The sequence below is a fragment of the Giraffa tippelskirchi genome, chromosome 9 (genome assembly GCF_054371585.1).
Source record: "Giraffa tippelskirchi isolate mGirTip1 chromosome 9, T2T-mGirTip1v1.2.pri, whole genome shotgun sequence".
Taxonomy (NCBI): Eukaryota; Metazoa; Chordata; class Mammalia; order Artiodactyla; family Giraffidae; genus Giraffa; species Giraffa tippelskirchi.
The window spans coordinates 118,741,921-118,754,017 of record NC_137283.1 but is presented as its reverse complement, the minus strand read 5'-3'; the positions used below and the strand labels follow the sequence as shown (position 1 = coordinate 118,754,017).

Below are 12,097 nucleotides of genomic sequence, written 5' to 3'. Positions count from 1 at the left end.
TCCTGGTGCACACAAGATTTGTTAGAGCCCTCTGAGCTTGTCTGACAGGTATGGGGTTAGATTCTAAATGTGATTTTGCCCCTGCTACTGTCTTGCTGGGGCTTCTCCTTTGCCCTTGGACGTGGGGTATCTTTTTTTGGTGGGATCCAACATTCTTCTCTCGACGGTTGTTCAGCAGCGAGTTGTAATTTTGGAATTCTTGCAAGAGAAGATGAGTGCACGTCCTTCTACTCCACCATCATGTAGTCAACAGACTTGACCCAGACTTGCCCCTGTGTGTCTAGCAGTCCATGACGGAGGCCTGGGTCAGCGGTGGCCTGCTGCAGAGTCAGGGGCACTGAGTGCAGCAGTGCGTGCATGGGACCTTTTGAAGGAGGTTGCCATTACCTCCACTTTCATTACCTCCACCATAGTTTGGCCTCAGGTCAAACAACAGGGAGGGAACACAGCCCCACCCATCAACAGAAAATTGGATTAAAGATTTACTGAGCATGGCCCCGCCCATCAGAACAAGTCCCAGTTTCCCCCTCAGTAAGTCTCTCCCATCAGGAAGCTTCCATAAGCCTCTTATCCTTATCCATCAGCGGGCAGACAGAATGAAAACCACAATCACAGAAAACTAACCAAACTGATCACATGGACCACAGCCTTGTCTAACTCAATGAAATTATGAGCCATGCTGTGTAGGGCCACCCAAGAGGACGGGTCATGGTGGAGAGTTCTGACAAAACATGGTCCACTGGAGAAGGGAATGGCAAACCACTTCACTATTCTTGCTTGAGAACCTCATGAACAGTATGAAAAGGCAAAAAGATAGGACACTGAAAGATGAACTCCCCAGGTATGTAGGTGCCCAATATGCTACTGGAGATGAGTGGAGAAATAACTCCAGAAAGAATGAAGATACAGAGCCAAAGCAAAAACATCACCAAGTTGTGGATGTAACTGGTGATGGAATTAAAGTCTGATGCTGTAAAGAGCAATATTGCATAGGAACCCAGAATGTTAGGTCCATGAATCAAGGTAAATTGGAAGTGGTCAAACAGGAGATGGCAAGAGTGAACATCAACATTTTAGGAATCAGTGAACTAAGATGGACTGGAATGGGTGAATTTAACTCAGCTGACCCTCATATCTACTACTGTGGGCAAGAATCCCTTAGAAGAAATGGAGTAGCCACCATAGTCAACAAAAGAGTCCAAAATGCAGTACTTGGATGCAATCTCAGAAACAACAGAATGATCTCTGTTCGTTTCCAAGGCAAACCATTCATTATCACAGTAATCCAAGTCTATGCCCCAACCAGTAATGCTGAAGAAGCTGAAGTTGAACGGTTCTGTGAAGACCTACAAGACCTTTTAGAACTAACACCCAAAAAATATGTCCTTTTCATTTTAGGGGACTGGAAAGCAAAAGTAGGAAGTCAAGAGGTACCTGGAATAACAGGCAAATTTGGCCTTGGAGTACAGAATGAAGCAGGGCAAAGGCTAATAGAGTTTTGCCAAGAGAACGCACAAGTCATAGCAAACACCCTCTTCCAACAACACAGGAGAAGACTCTACACATGGACATCACCAGATGGTCAACACTGAAATCAGATTGATTATATTCTTTGCAGCCAAAGATGGAGAAGCTCTATACAGTCAGCAAAAACAAGACAGGGAGCTGACTGTGGCTCAGATCATGAACTCCTTATTGCCAAATTCAGACTTAAATTGAAGAAATTAGAGAAAACCACTAGACCATTCAGGTATGACCTAAATCAAATCCCTTATGATTATGCAGTGGAAGTGACAAGTAGATTCAAGGGATTAGATCTGATAGAGTTCCTGAAGAACTATGAACAGAGGTTTATGACACTGTACAGGAAGCAGTGATCAAGACCATCCCCAAGAAAAAGATATGCAAAAAGGCAAAATGGTTGTCTGAGGAGGCCTTACAAATAGCTATGAAAAGAAGAGAAATGAAAGGCAAAGGAGAAAAGGAAAGATATACCCATTTGAATGCAGAGTTCCAAAGAGTAACAAGGAGAAATAAGAAAGTCTTCCTCGGTGATTACTGCAAAGAGATAGAGGAAAGCAATAGAATGGGAAAGACTAGAGACCTCATCAAAAAAATTAGAGATACCAAGGGAACTTTTCATGCAAAGATGGACGCAATTAAGGACAGAAATGGTATGGACCTAACAGAAGCAGAATATATTAGGAAGAGGTGGCAAGAATACACAGAACTGTACAAAAAAGATCTTCATGACCCAGATAACCACGATGGTGTGATCACTCACCTACAGCCAGACATCCTGGAATGCATAGTCAAGTGGGCCTTAGGAAACATCACTACAAACAAAGCTAGTGGAGGTGATGGAATTCCAGTTGAGCTATTTCAAATCCTAAAAGATGATGCTGTGAAAGGGCTGCACTCAATATGTCAGCAAATTTGAAAAACTCAGCAGTGGTCACAGGACTGGAAAAGGTCAGTTTTCATTCCAATCCCAAAGAAAGGCAATGCCAAAGAATATTCAAACTACCACAGTTGCACTCATCTCATATGCTAGCAAAGCAACACTCAAAATTCTCTAAGCCAGGCTTTAACAGTTCGTGAACCGTGAACTTCCAGATGTTCAAGCTGGATTTAGAAAAGGCAGAGGAGCCAGAGATCAAATTGCCAACATCCGTTGGATCATCAGAAAAGCAAGAGAGTTCCAGAAAAAAGTCTACTCTGCTTTATTGACTACCCAAAGCCTTTGTGTGGATCACAACAAACTGGAAATTCTGAAAGAGATGGGAATACCAGACCACCTGACCTGCCTCCTGAGAAATCTGTATGCAGGTCAGGAAGCAACAGTTAGAACTGGACATGGAACAACAGACTGGTTCCAAATCGAGAATAGAGTATGTCAAGGCTGCATATTGTCACCCTGCTTATTTAACTTATATGCAGAGTACATCATGCGAAATGCATGGATGATGGATGAACCACAAGCTGGAATCAAGATGGCTGGGAGAAATATCAGTAACCTCAGACATGCAGATGACACCACCCTTATGGCAGAAAGCAAAGAAAAACTAAAGAGCCTCTTGATGAAAGTGAAAGAGGAGAGTGAAAAACTTGGCTTAAAGCTCAACATTCCGAAAACTAAGATCATGGCATCCGGTCTAATCACTTCATGGCAAATGGGGAAACAATTGAAACAGTGACAGACTTTATTTTGGGAGGCTCCAAAATCACTGCAGATGGTGACTGCAGCCATGAAATTAAAAGACGCTTGCTCCTTGAAGGAAAAGTTATGACCAACCTAGACAGCATATTAAAAAGCAGAGACATTACTTTGCCAACAAAGGTCCATCTAGTCAAAGCTATGTTTTTTTGAGTAGTCATGTATGGATGTGAGAGTTGAACTATAAAGAAAGGTGAGCACCGAAGAATTGATGTTTTTGAACTGTGGTGCTGGAGAAGACTCCTGAGAGTTGCTTGGACTTCAAGGAGTTCCAACCAGTCTGTCCTAAAGGAAATCAGTCCTGAATATTCATTGGAAGTACTGATGCTACAGCTGAAGCTCCAATACTTTGGCCACCTGATGCAAAGAACTGACTCATTGGAAAAGACCCTGATGCTGGGAAAGATTGAAGGCGGGAGGAGAAAGAGATGACAGAAGATGAGATGGTTGGATGGCATCACTGACTCGATGGACGTGAGTTTGAGCAAGCTCTGGGCGTTGGTGGTAGATAGGGAAGCCTGTGCTGCAGTCCATGGGTTCGCAAAGAGTCGGACACGACTGAGAAACTGAACTGAACTGATGGTAAAACCAACAACAAATTAGGAGACCACTGCCATTGAAACGATACTTTGTTACTTACAGTTCCCAAGACGAGGCAGCATGGTAAAGCCCATGGGGCCACAGGGGGAAGTGCCAGGGTTGAACATATGGTGGAAGGAGTGATGGGAAATAGTGGGGCAAGAGCATTTGTTGTGGCTTCCTTGGGAAAGACAAGGCAGATAAGCAGGCTTATGATTGGCTAGTTTGAGTAGTTTAAGCACAGTGTAAGGTATATAGGCCATCTCTAGGTGTCTGGAGAAGGAAATGGCAACCCACTCCAGTATTCTTGCCTGGAGAATCCCAGGGACGGGGGAGCCTGGTGGGCTGCTGTCTATGGGGTCGCACAGAGTCGGACATGACTGAAGCGACTTAGCAGCAGCAGGTGTCTGCTACTTAGCCCTAGGTTCACTGAGCTCGTGCGTGCTCAGTCACTTCTGTAGTGTCCGACTCTTTAGACCTCATGGACTAGCTCACCTGGCTCCTCTGTCCATCGGATTTCCCAGGCAAGAATACTGGAGCGAGGTGCCATTTCCTCCTCCAGGGGATCTTCCCAATCCAGGGATCAAACCTGCATTTCCTGTGGATCCTGCATTGGCAGGTGGGTTCTTTATCACTTGTGACACCTGGGAATGAAGAGTAATATTGACACCTGGAGTGTAGGAGCCAGCTAGAGCAGGTGGGTGGTACTTTGGGCTCTTGATTGGTTACTCTGCATATGAAAGGTGCATCCTTCTAAAAATTGGCTATCCCAAGGGAGAGGTGGTCTCTCCCCAGTCAGTGAGCATCAAGATACAGAAAACAAGAAAATATAGTTAATATGCACCCCTACCCCACCCTCTGCCAAGTTAATCTGCTCTTCTTCAGTTATCAGCTCCATGTTGGTTTCTTCTTTGGGACGCCATTAGTATCTTTTCACTCCAGGTCAAATCTATCCACTATGGGCATTTATAGCCCTCTGTTCTACCCTTTGTAACCTTTACCTCAGTGATAATTTTCCATTTATTTTCAACATTTTTTATTAATGGCTTGCTCTTCTAATAGACTATACATCTTATGAAGCCTAGGACCTGCCTGTTTTTCATCTCTGTTTTATTTATACCTGGTGTGGTTCTGGCACATGATGTGAATGTATAGGTCATTGAAATGGCAGAAGCCAAGTGAGGGTGTGTGGGACTGTTACACTACGAGGTCAGCAGGTCAGCAGGTTATGGAAGGCTATGCATTGTAACTGAGTTTGGACTTTCTCCATTAAGCAAATGGATACCTATTGATGGGTTTTAAATAGATGATCAGTATGGTTAGATTCTTGTAAAAAGAGAGGATTGAGAGTCTGATACTGGGAGCAGGAAATTGCAATTCAGGACCCTATTGTATGAAGCCTGGATAGGAGATGAATAGAACAAGAAATGCTAAGGAGGAAGAGCAAACAGAACTTGGTGACCAACGGGCTATGAGGCAGGAATATGGCCCACCTTTGGGCACCCTGCTGTGGGGACAGAATGTGGTCATTCTCCAAGAAGGGGGATATAGGAGAAGATGGAAGTTTGCAAAATATAAGTTCAGCATTGGTATGTTGAGTTTAGTATGGCTGTGGAATATCCAAGAGAAGATATCCTCTTATCGGCAGTTGGGAAAATGAATTCAGAGCTTAGGAGAGAGGTTTGGGCTAATAATACAGATGTGAGAGGCCTTAACATGTAATCAATTTATGACTCAATTGTATGGTTTTTACTTGGCTTGCCTCCTTTTCCCTGACTTACTGGTGCAGCTTATTTAAGACTTTCATACATGAAAGGACCATATTCTTCACTTTGCCCTCCTTGCATCAATGATGAATCAGGGTTTATAGATGCCAAACAACAATGCTCAAATGTACTTAATGGTTCCTTGCCTGCCAAATCTACTGTCTGCTTTCTATGGACCAAGCTGTGCTAAGTGCTTTTCTGTCATCTCTATGACAACCCTATGAACTGGGTGGACTCTCCATTTTGTAAATGAGGAATAACAGAGGTTCAGTGACTGATCCAAGGTCATAGCCAACAATAATAATTAACATGCTGGATTTGAACCAGGTCTACCTGATTCTGTGGGCTTTGCTCTTCTCCACCAACCTGGATTGCCTCTGAGTGCCTGTGGCTGTTGATGGTTTGTTCTGCTCCTGAATACAATTGTTCTTTCTCTTTCTTATATATATAAAAGAATTCTTACAAAAGAATCTAGAAATATGTACAGAAACATTAATAGTGATTATCTCTGCATGGTGAAATAGGAATGATTTTTGTTTTCTTTTCCACACTTTGTACTTCCTGAGTTTTATGAAATGAACAAATATATTACTGTTTATAATCAGACACATAATGGCACTATTTCCATAACAGTGATGATTTTTTTTTTTCCATGCAGAGAATTACAGGTGAACATTCAATGCAGTTTAACCACTGCTTCCCACCTCCCCCCATCACATTAATGAGAATCCTTAAAAGCAGCATTATTTTTTGCTTGCACATGGTCTTAGCCAATAGAACAAGAAGTGATGATTTTGCTCAAGACTTACATGAGCACATGGCCCCAGTGGGAGGGATGTATATTGTGGTATCAAGATCTCAGTGAAAGTTTTCTTTTTTCCTCTCAATTCCCCACTTGGTGACCAACGGGCTATGAGGCAGGAATATGGCCCACCTTTGGGCACCCTGCTGTGGGGACAGAATGTGGTCATTCTCCAAGAAGGGGGATATAGGAGAAGATGGAAGTTTGCAAAATACAAGTTCAGCATTGGTATGTTGAGTTTAGTATGGCTGTGGAATACTAGTCACAGTGTGACTACCAAGATGCTAAGTATGCATAGCAAGGGAACCAGAAGCTTTGACAAACAGAGAGAGCACTGGTGATTTGGGGAAATTATGCTTTTAAGCAGAAGAGAGGAGAAATGAAAAGGTAAAGGCAGGGAGCAGACTTTTAACTGTTGTTTCTCTTGTACACCAGTGTATGTCAGTTGAGTTTGCCTTTGCTCTTCACTCAAGCATTGACACTTGTCCATTTAGCCTTCTTTCTCCACTAATATCAAATGCTTTGTTAGATTGGATTTGGAAGTGATATAAAATTATATGCTTAGGAAACAAAATATTTCAGGACTGTGGAAGTAGGCATTAAATGGTTACATTCAAAAGGAACACAGCAGAAGAGAAACACACTTTTTAAAATCCCGTATTAATTCTCTGGTTCTCTGCAATTTTGAATTGGACTGACTTCTAATCAGAAGAAACCCAGTATCTCTATACAAAAATACTTAAAAAAGAATATTTGATTGCTACTGCATAATCCAGCCCCAAACTCACGGTCATGTACACCTTTTTGGCAGAATGAGTGGGGAAAAAAACACCGTCTCTGTGCTGTGCGCGTTCATCTTTTACTTTGCTGAGCTTGGTTGTTTCTGCCTGTGGGCAGGCTCGTCTTTCTGCGCAGTGCCACTGGCTGCTGCCCCACCGCCTTGAGGCAAGGTTTAGATGTGCGCCTTGGGTGCCTGAAAGGCGCTGACACCCCACTTCTGAGGGACTGTAGAGTGACTTAGTAGTAGTAGCCAAGTTGCTCAGTCGTGTCTGACTCTTTGCAACCCCATGGCCTATACAGTCCATGGAATTCTCCAGGCCAGAATACTGGAGTGGGTAGCCTCTCCCTTCTCCTTAGGATCTTCCCAACCCAAGGATCGAACCCAGGCCTCCCGCATCGCAGGCAGATTCTTTAGCAGCTGAGCTGCCAGGGATGGCTGCAGAGTGACTTACCTGGAAGCTAAAATCGTATCCAGGGCCCATAAGCAGTTAAACTTGCTTCCTAGATGTACTGACTAGAAATAACTTACTCATTCTAAGAAGATGGTCCAAAAGTTGGCTGTAGAAGCTCCATTTGCAAGGGTTACATATTCTTTCCTTCCATAGTAGAATTTACCAATCTGAAAAGGTAAGATTTGGAGTATGAGTTTAAACAGTACTTTAAAAAATTGGTGCTGGAGGCAGAATCTGCAGTATTCCTTTGATAAAGTCTGCTGAATGGAAAGCCAACACATTTTAATTGAGTGGCTATGAGTGAACCCTTAGATATTTTGAGTTGTAATGAATTTTAGTGGTTAACTGTGGTAAAATTCATTTCAAAGACAAGTTAGTTATTCTTTTTCAATTGTGTTGGCAAATAGAGCTATTAAGAGCCAGAATCTTATGTCTGATTCTGAAGTCATGTAGCTTGACTCCTGTTAGGAATGTAATTAAAGTGTCATCTCCCACCAAAAGAAATAGAATCTAAAGAAAAAGAATTAGGTGGCTATGATGATGATTCAACTGTTACTCTGAGACCTGTTTTTACATCTTCACTGTACTTTTCATTATTTAGAAAAACGTACAGTAGAAACATAATGGAAGTCATATATGTTAATTTTAAATTTTCTAGTAGCTGTATTAAAAGTAAAAAAAAAAGGTGAAATTAATGATAATATATTTAATCTACTATATCCAGAGTAATATCATTTCAACATATAATCAATATAAAAATTATTAATGAGACATTTTACATTCTATTTTTCTTACTCTTTGCTTTCATATATATTTAACATTATGCATGCATTCATGCTCAGTCACTCAGTCATTTCAGACTCTTTGTGACCCCGTGGACTGTAACCCTCCAGGCTCCTCTGTCCATGGGATTCTCAGGCAAGCAATACTGGAGTGGGTTGCCATTTCCTCCTCCAGGGGATCTTCCCAACCCAGGGATCGAACCCATGTGTCCTGCATTGGGAGGTGAATTCTTTACCACTGAGCCACCTGGGAAGCCCATATGTAACACAGCACATCTCAAATCATACTAGCTAAATTTCAAATGCTGAACAGGTACATGTGGCTGGCTAGTAGGCTACCATGTTGGACAGTACCAATTTAGAACATATTCCTTTAAACCTTAAACTATTATGGAAACAGATATATTAGAATATATAGGTTTTAGAAAGAGTTCTTAATACTTTTTAGATTACTAAAAACAGGGCTAAGTATGTTGAAAATAAATCAGTCAATGGAGTAAAATAGCCATCTAGTGGTGTTCTGCATTCCTTAAGTTACTGGGAAATATTGTAATAATATATGTTAAAAATAAATCAACCAATGGAGTAAAATACCTATTTGATGGTGTTCTGCATTCTTTAAGTTATTGGAAAATATTGTAATAATAATTGCAAGTTGAAAATGAGGAGAACTAGGACAGAGCCTACTCTCAGTCTACTTGAAATAGGTAAGTTTCCTATCAACAAACCTGCATGCCCAATATGGTTTTTGCAGAGTTACAAGGCAGAGATTTCATAGATGTCCTGGCTTCTGGGGGCATTATTTTATAGCTTGGCTATGAGTTTGAGAACTTGTAGAGACAGGTAAAATCCCACCCCACCCTCTCACAATGAAGCATTGCTACAGAAACTCTTTGAAAAGATTGCCATTGACTGTCTGAATTGTTGAGGCTTCCAAAAAGCAAAGAACAAATCTAAATCATTCATCTCAGGTGGATTCAGTATAGAATTACTCAGGACAGGAACCTTTTCTGTGAGATTTCCTCATCCCCTGAGACTTAACGTGTAAAAATCTTTGTTTTAGTTCATTGTCAGTTGTTTTTAACTCTGTCTTTAATTTGAGGTTTTGGAAAAAGAAAAGGGCTCCCACTCTACCTGCCCTCATTTTATCTTTAGTGGAAAAAATGTATCACCTGAGAGCTGTAAAATGAAAAAATTGTTTTCGCTGGGAAAATGTTCCTAAAATGTTGCAAAGTAACATTTTTGCCAGTGAAACCAGAAACCCCTTTCAGTCCCTTTATTAAGACGTCTTTAAGTACATGGGTTTTAAGAGGGGCAAAAGAAGGGGGGAAAATATTAAATTCTAGAACACCAGTTCTCTGCCCAGAGCCTTATAATGAGGATTTTGTTGTTTTCTGTAGTTCCCTTTCTCCCACTTCTGTCATGCAAACTTAAGGGAGTCTGAATTTCTTGCTTATTCTTTCTTGGATTGATTTCTAAGAGATCTTTTTCCATTTTTATTTTTATTTTTTTGACACCCAGGAATTAAATAGCTTTAATTACTTGGATCTGTACAGACTTGCTGACCTCTTTAACCTCACTTTGTTGGAGAAGGCAGTGATCGATTTCTTAGTGAAACACCTCTCTGAGCTCCTGAAGAGTCGGCCGGAGGACATTCTAACGCTGCCTTATTGTCTGCTTCAGGAGGTACTGAAGAGCGACCGCCTGACCTCCTTGAGCGAAGAGCAGATCTGGCAGGTAAGGGCACTCTGCATGGGTCCTCTTTCGGAGCGAAGTCATGGAATGATTAAAAGTTAAAGGATTGAGGAACAATGACAACTGTTTTGTCTGGTTTGCTCCACATTGGAGTTGAAGTCTTAGAAGTCATGTCCTTGATGGGCAAGTAATTGGAGAACACCAGCCCTTGAGGCTTCATCCCTCTCAGCTTAACTGAGGGAATCACAGGTAAGATTCCTCAGACCCTCAACATGGCTTTCCAGAACCTAAGGGGGTTACATCAGAAAGAGTCAAGGGTTTTTATTCTCCTGCCAAACATAGTTACTGAAGCTGAATATGAGAAGGACATGTTATAAAGTAGTATTGATGCCTATTGAAGACCAATGGAATCGGAATAAATTCTGGGCTTTCTTGTAAACAGTTCAGAAACAGGCCTCTGTTGCAGTAGAGAGCAGCTGGGACCTTAAATGAGACAAAGCTCTTTCTGCTTCACATTGGGAAAATCTCTTTCCTTTCTTCATTCTGTGCTCATTGCTATTTTCCTATGCCCTGCCTTTTCACCTGACAAAGCATTCCTTTCAGATACCCTTTGTTTAGGGGACAGAGGATGTTTTGTGTTTTCAAGTTGATTATTCAATTGAAATCCATTGTGCTCATCTCCAGTGACTATACTTGAACAATCCACACAGTGTCTTTGGAAAACTGTCACCACACAGTCACCACAGTCTAACTGTTTTCCAGAGGCAGTCAGAGTCCATCTTTCCCTGCTTCTCCTTATACTTTCTGTCTTCCTCTCTGAAGCAGTGGCTAGCCATCTTGTTACTTCTTGGATTCTGTACCTTCAAGATTTCGTGGTCATTTGAAAAATATTTATATACAGAATACAAGGGAAAATATGAAGTCTTCTGTTAGCAGATGCGGCACCTTGTATCTTATCAAAGGACATTCAGAGAATACTTTAATTCTGGCTAAAATGGAGTCATAGGTAGTTGTGAATTATCCAATGTCTGATTCTCTGGTGGTGGTGATTTAATTGCTAAGTCATGTCCAACTCTTTGTGATCCCATGGACTATAGCCCGCCAGGCTCCTCTGTCCATGGGGATTCTCCAGGCAAGAATACTTGGGGTGAGTTGCCATTTCCTTCTCCAGGGAATCTTCCCGACCCAGGGATCAAATCCACATCTCCTGCATTGGCAGGCAGATTCTTTACCATAGAGCCACTTGGGAAGCCCACATCTGATTCTACTGATGGCTAATTTTCCTGATGCCTTTCTCCCTAATTTCTTTGTTTATCTTACTTTAATCAGCATCTTTCCTCTTCACCATTGCTTCCACCAGTGAGGATAAGGGCTGCAGTGTACTGAGGGCCTTCCAGGACCCAGGCTCTTTGCAAACTTACTAACTTATCATCACAACAGGCCTGAAGGATGGCTGTTATCATTCCATCCTCCAGACAAACAAAATGAGGCTTCAGTGTCTTGCCTCAGGGTTACAGAGTAGAGCAAGGCTTCAAATCCATGTTTGCTGATACCTGCCCTCATCTTTCAAGTATTCCACGCTGTCTTGACAAGAAAATATAAGTGAAAAAAACAAGCCGCACATTATTTTCTGCGTCTTAGGTATATCTCATAATGTTTGTTCAGGCAGAGGTCAGAAGTATTGGTGAGGATGAGTTTGGGGTATGAATTTTAATTATCTGTGGAAAGCAAAAATCATCAGAATTACTCTGGTTAATTCAAAATGAGGAATTGTCATATTTTTCTTGACTTCCCAAAGGGAAAAAGACTTAGAATGAATTCTGCATTTGATTATTTCTAACCAAATTGAGATGTGAGCCAGCCAGCCCTGTGGCTTCTGTCTGTTTTGTGGCAGGTGAAAGCACTGCCAGATATCAGTGTGGTCATGTACAGACCAGTGTGCCAGTGTCCAAAAATTCCATGCTGTTCACACAGGAGTTACTGTAATTGCCTCTCTAAAGGTTATTAATATTACAATGTAGAAT

General features: G+C 41.7%; 1 protein-coding gene across 19 annotated transcripts in view; it reads left to right on the top strand.

The window, feature by feature from the left end:
• The window catches only part of KLHL32 (kelch like family member 32), a 209,616-nt gene that overhangs the window by 138,055 nt on the left and 59,464 nt on the right, over positions 1–12,097 (top strand). For 10 of the 19 annotated variants that reach the window (XM_081530360.1, XM_081530359.1, XM_081530354.1 and 7 more), the window contains one exon: positions 9,900–10,115. The exons of 3 other annotated variants lie outside the window; for them this stretch is intronic. In XM_081530360.1, the coding sequence (XP_081386486.1) occupies positions 9,900–10,115 (216 nt within the window). The remainder of the gene's footprint in view (positions 1–9,899; positions 10,116–12,097) is intronic. 6 more of the 19 variants (XM_081530367.1, XM_081530361.1, XM_081530371.1 and 3 more) reach the window with 1 other exon arrangement.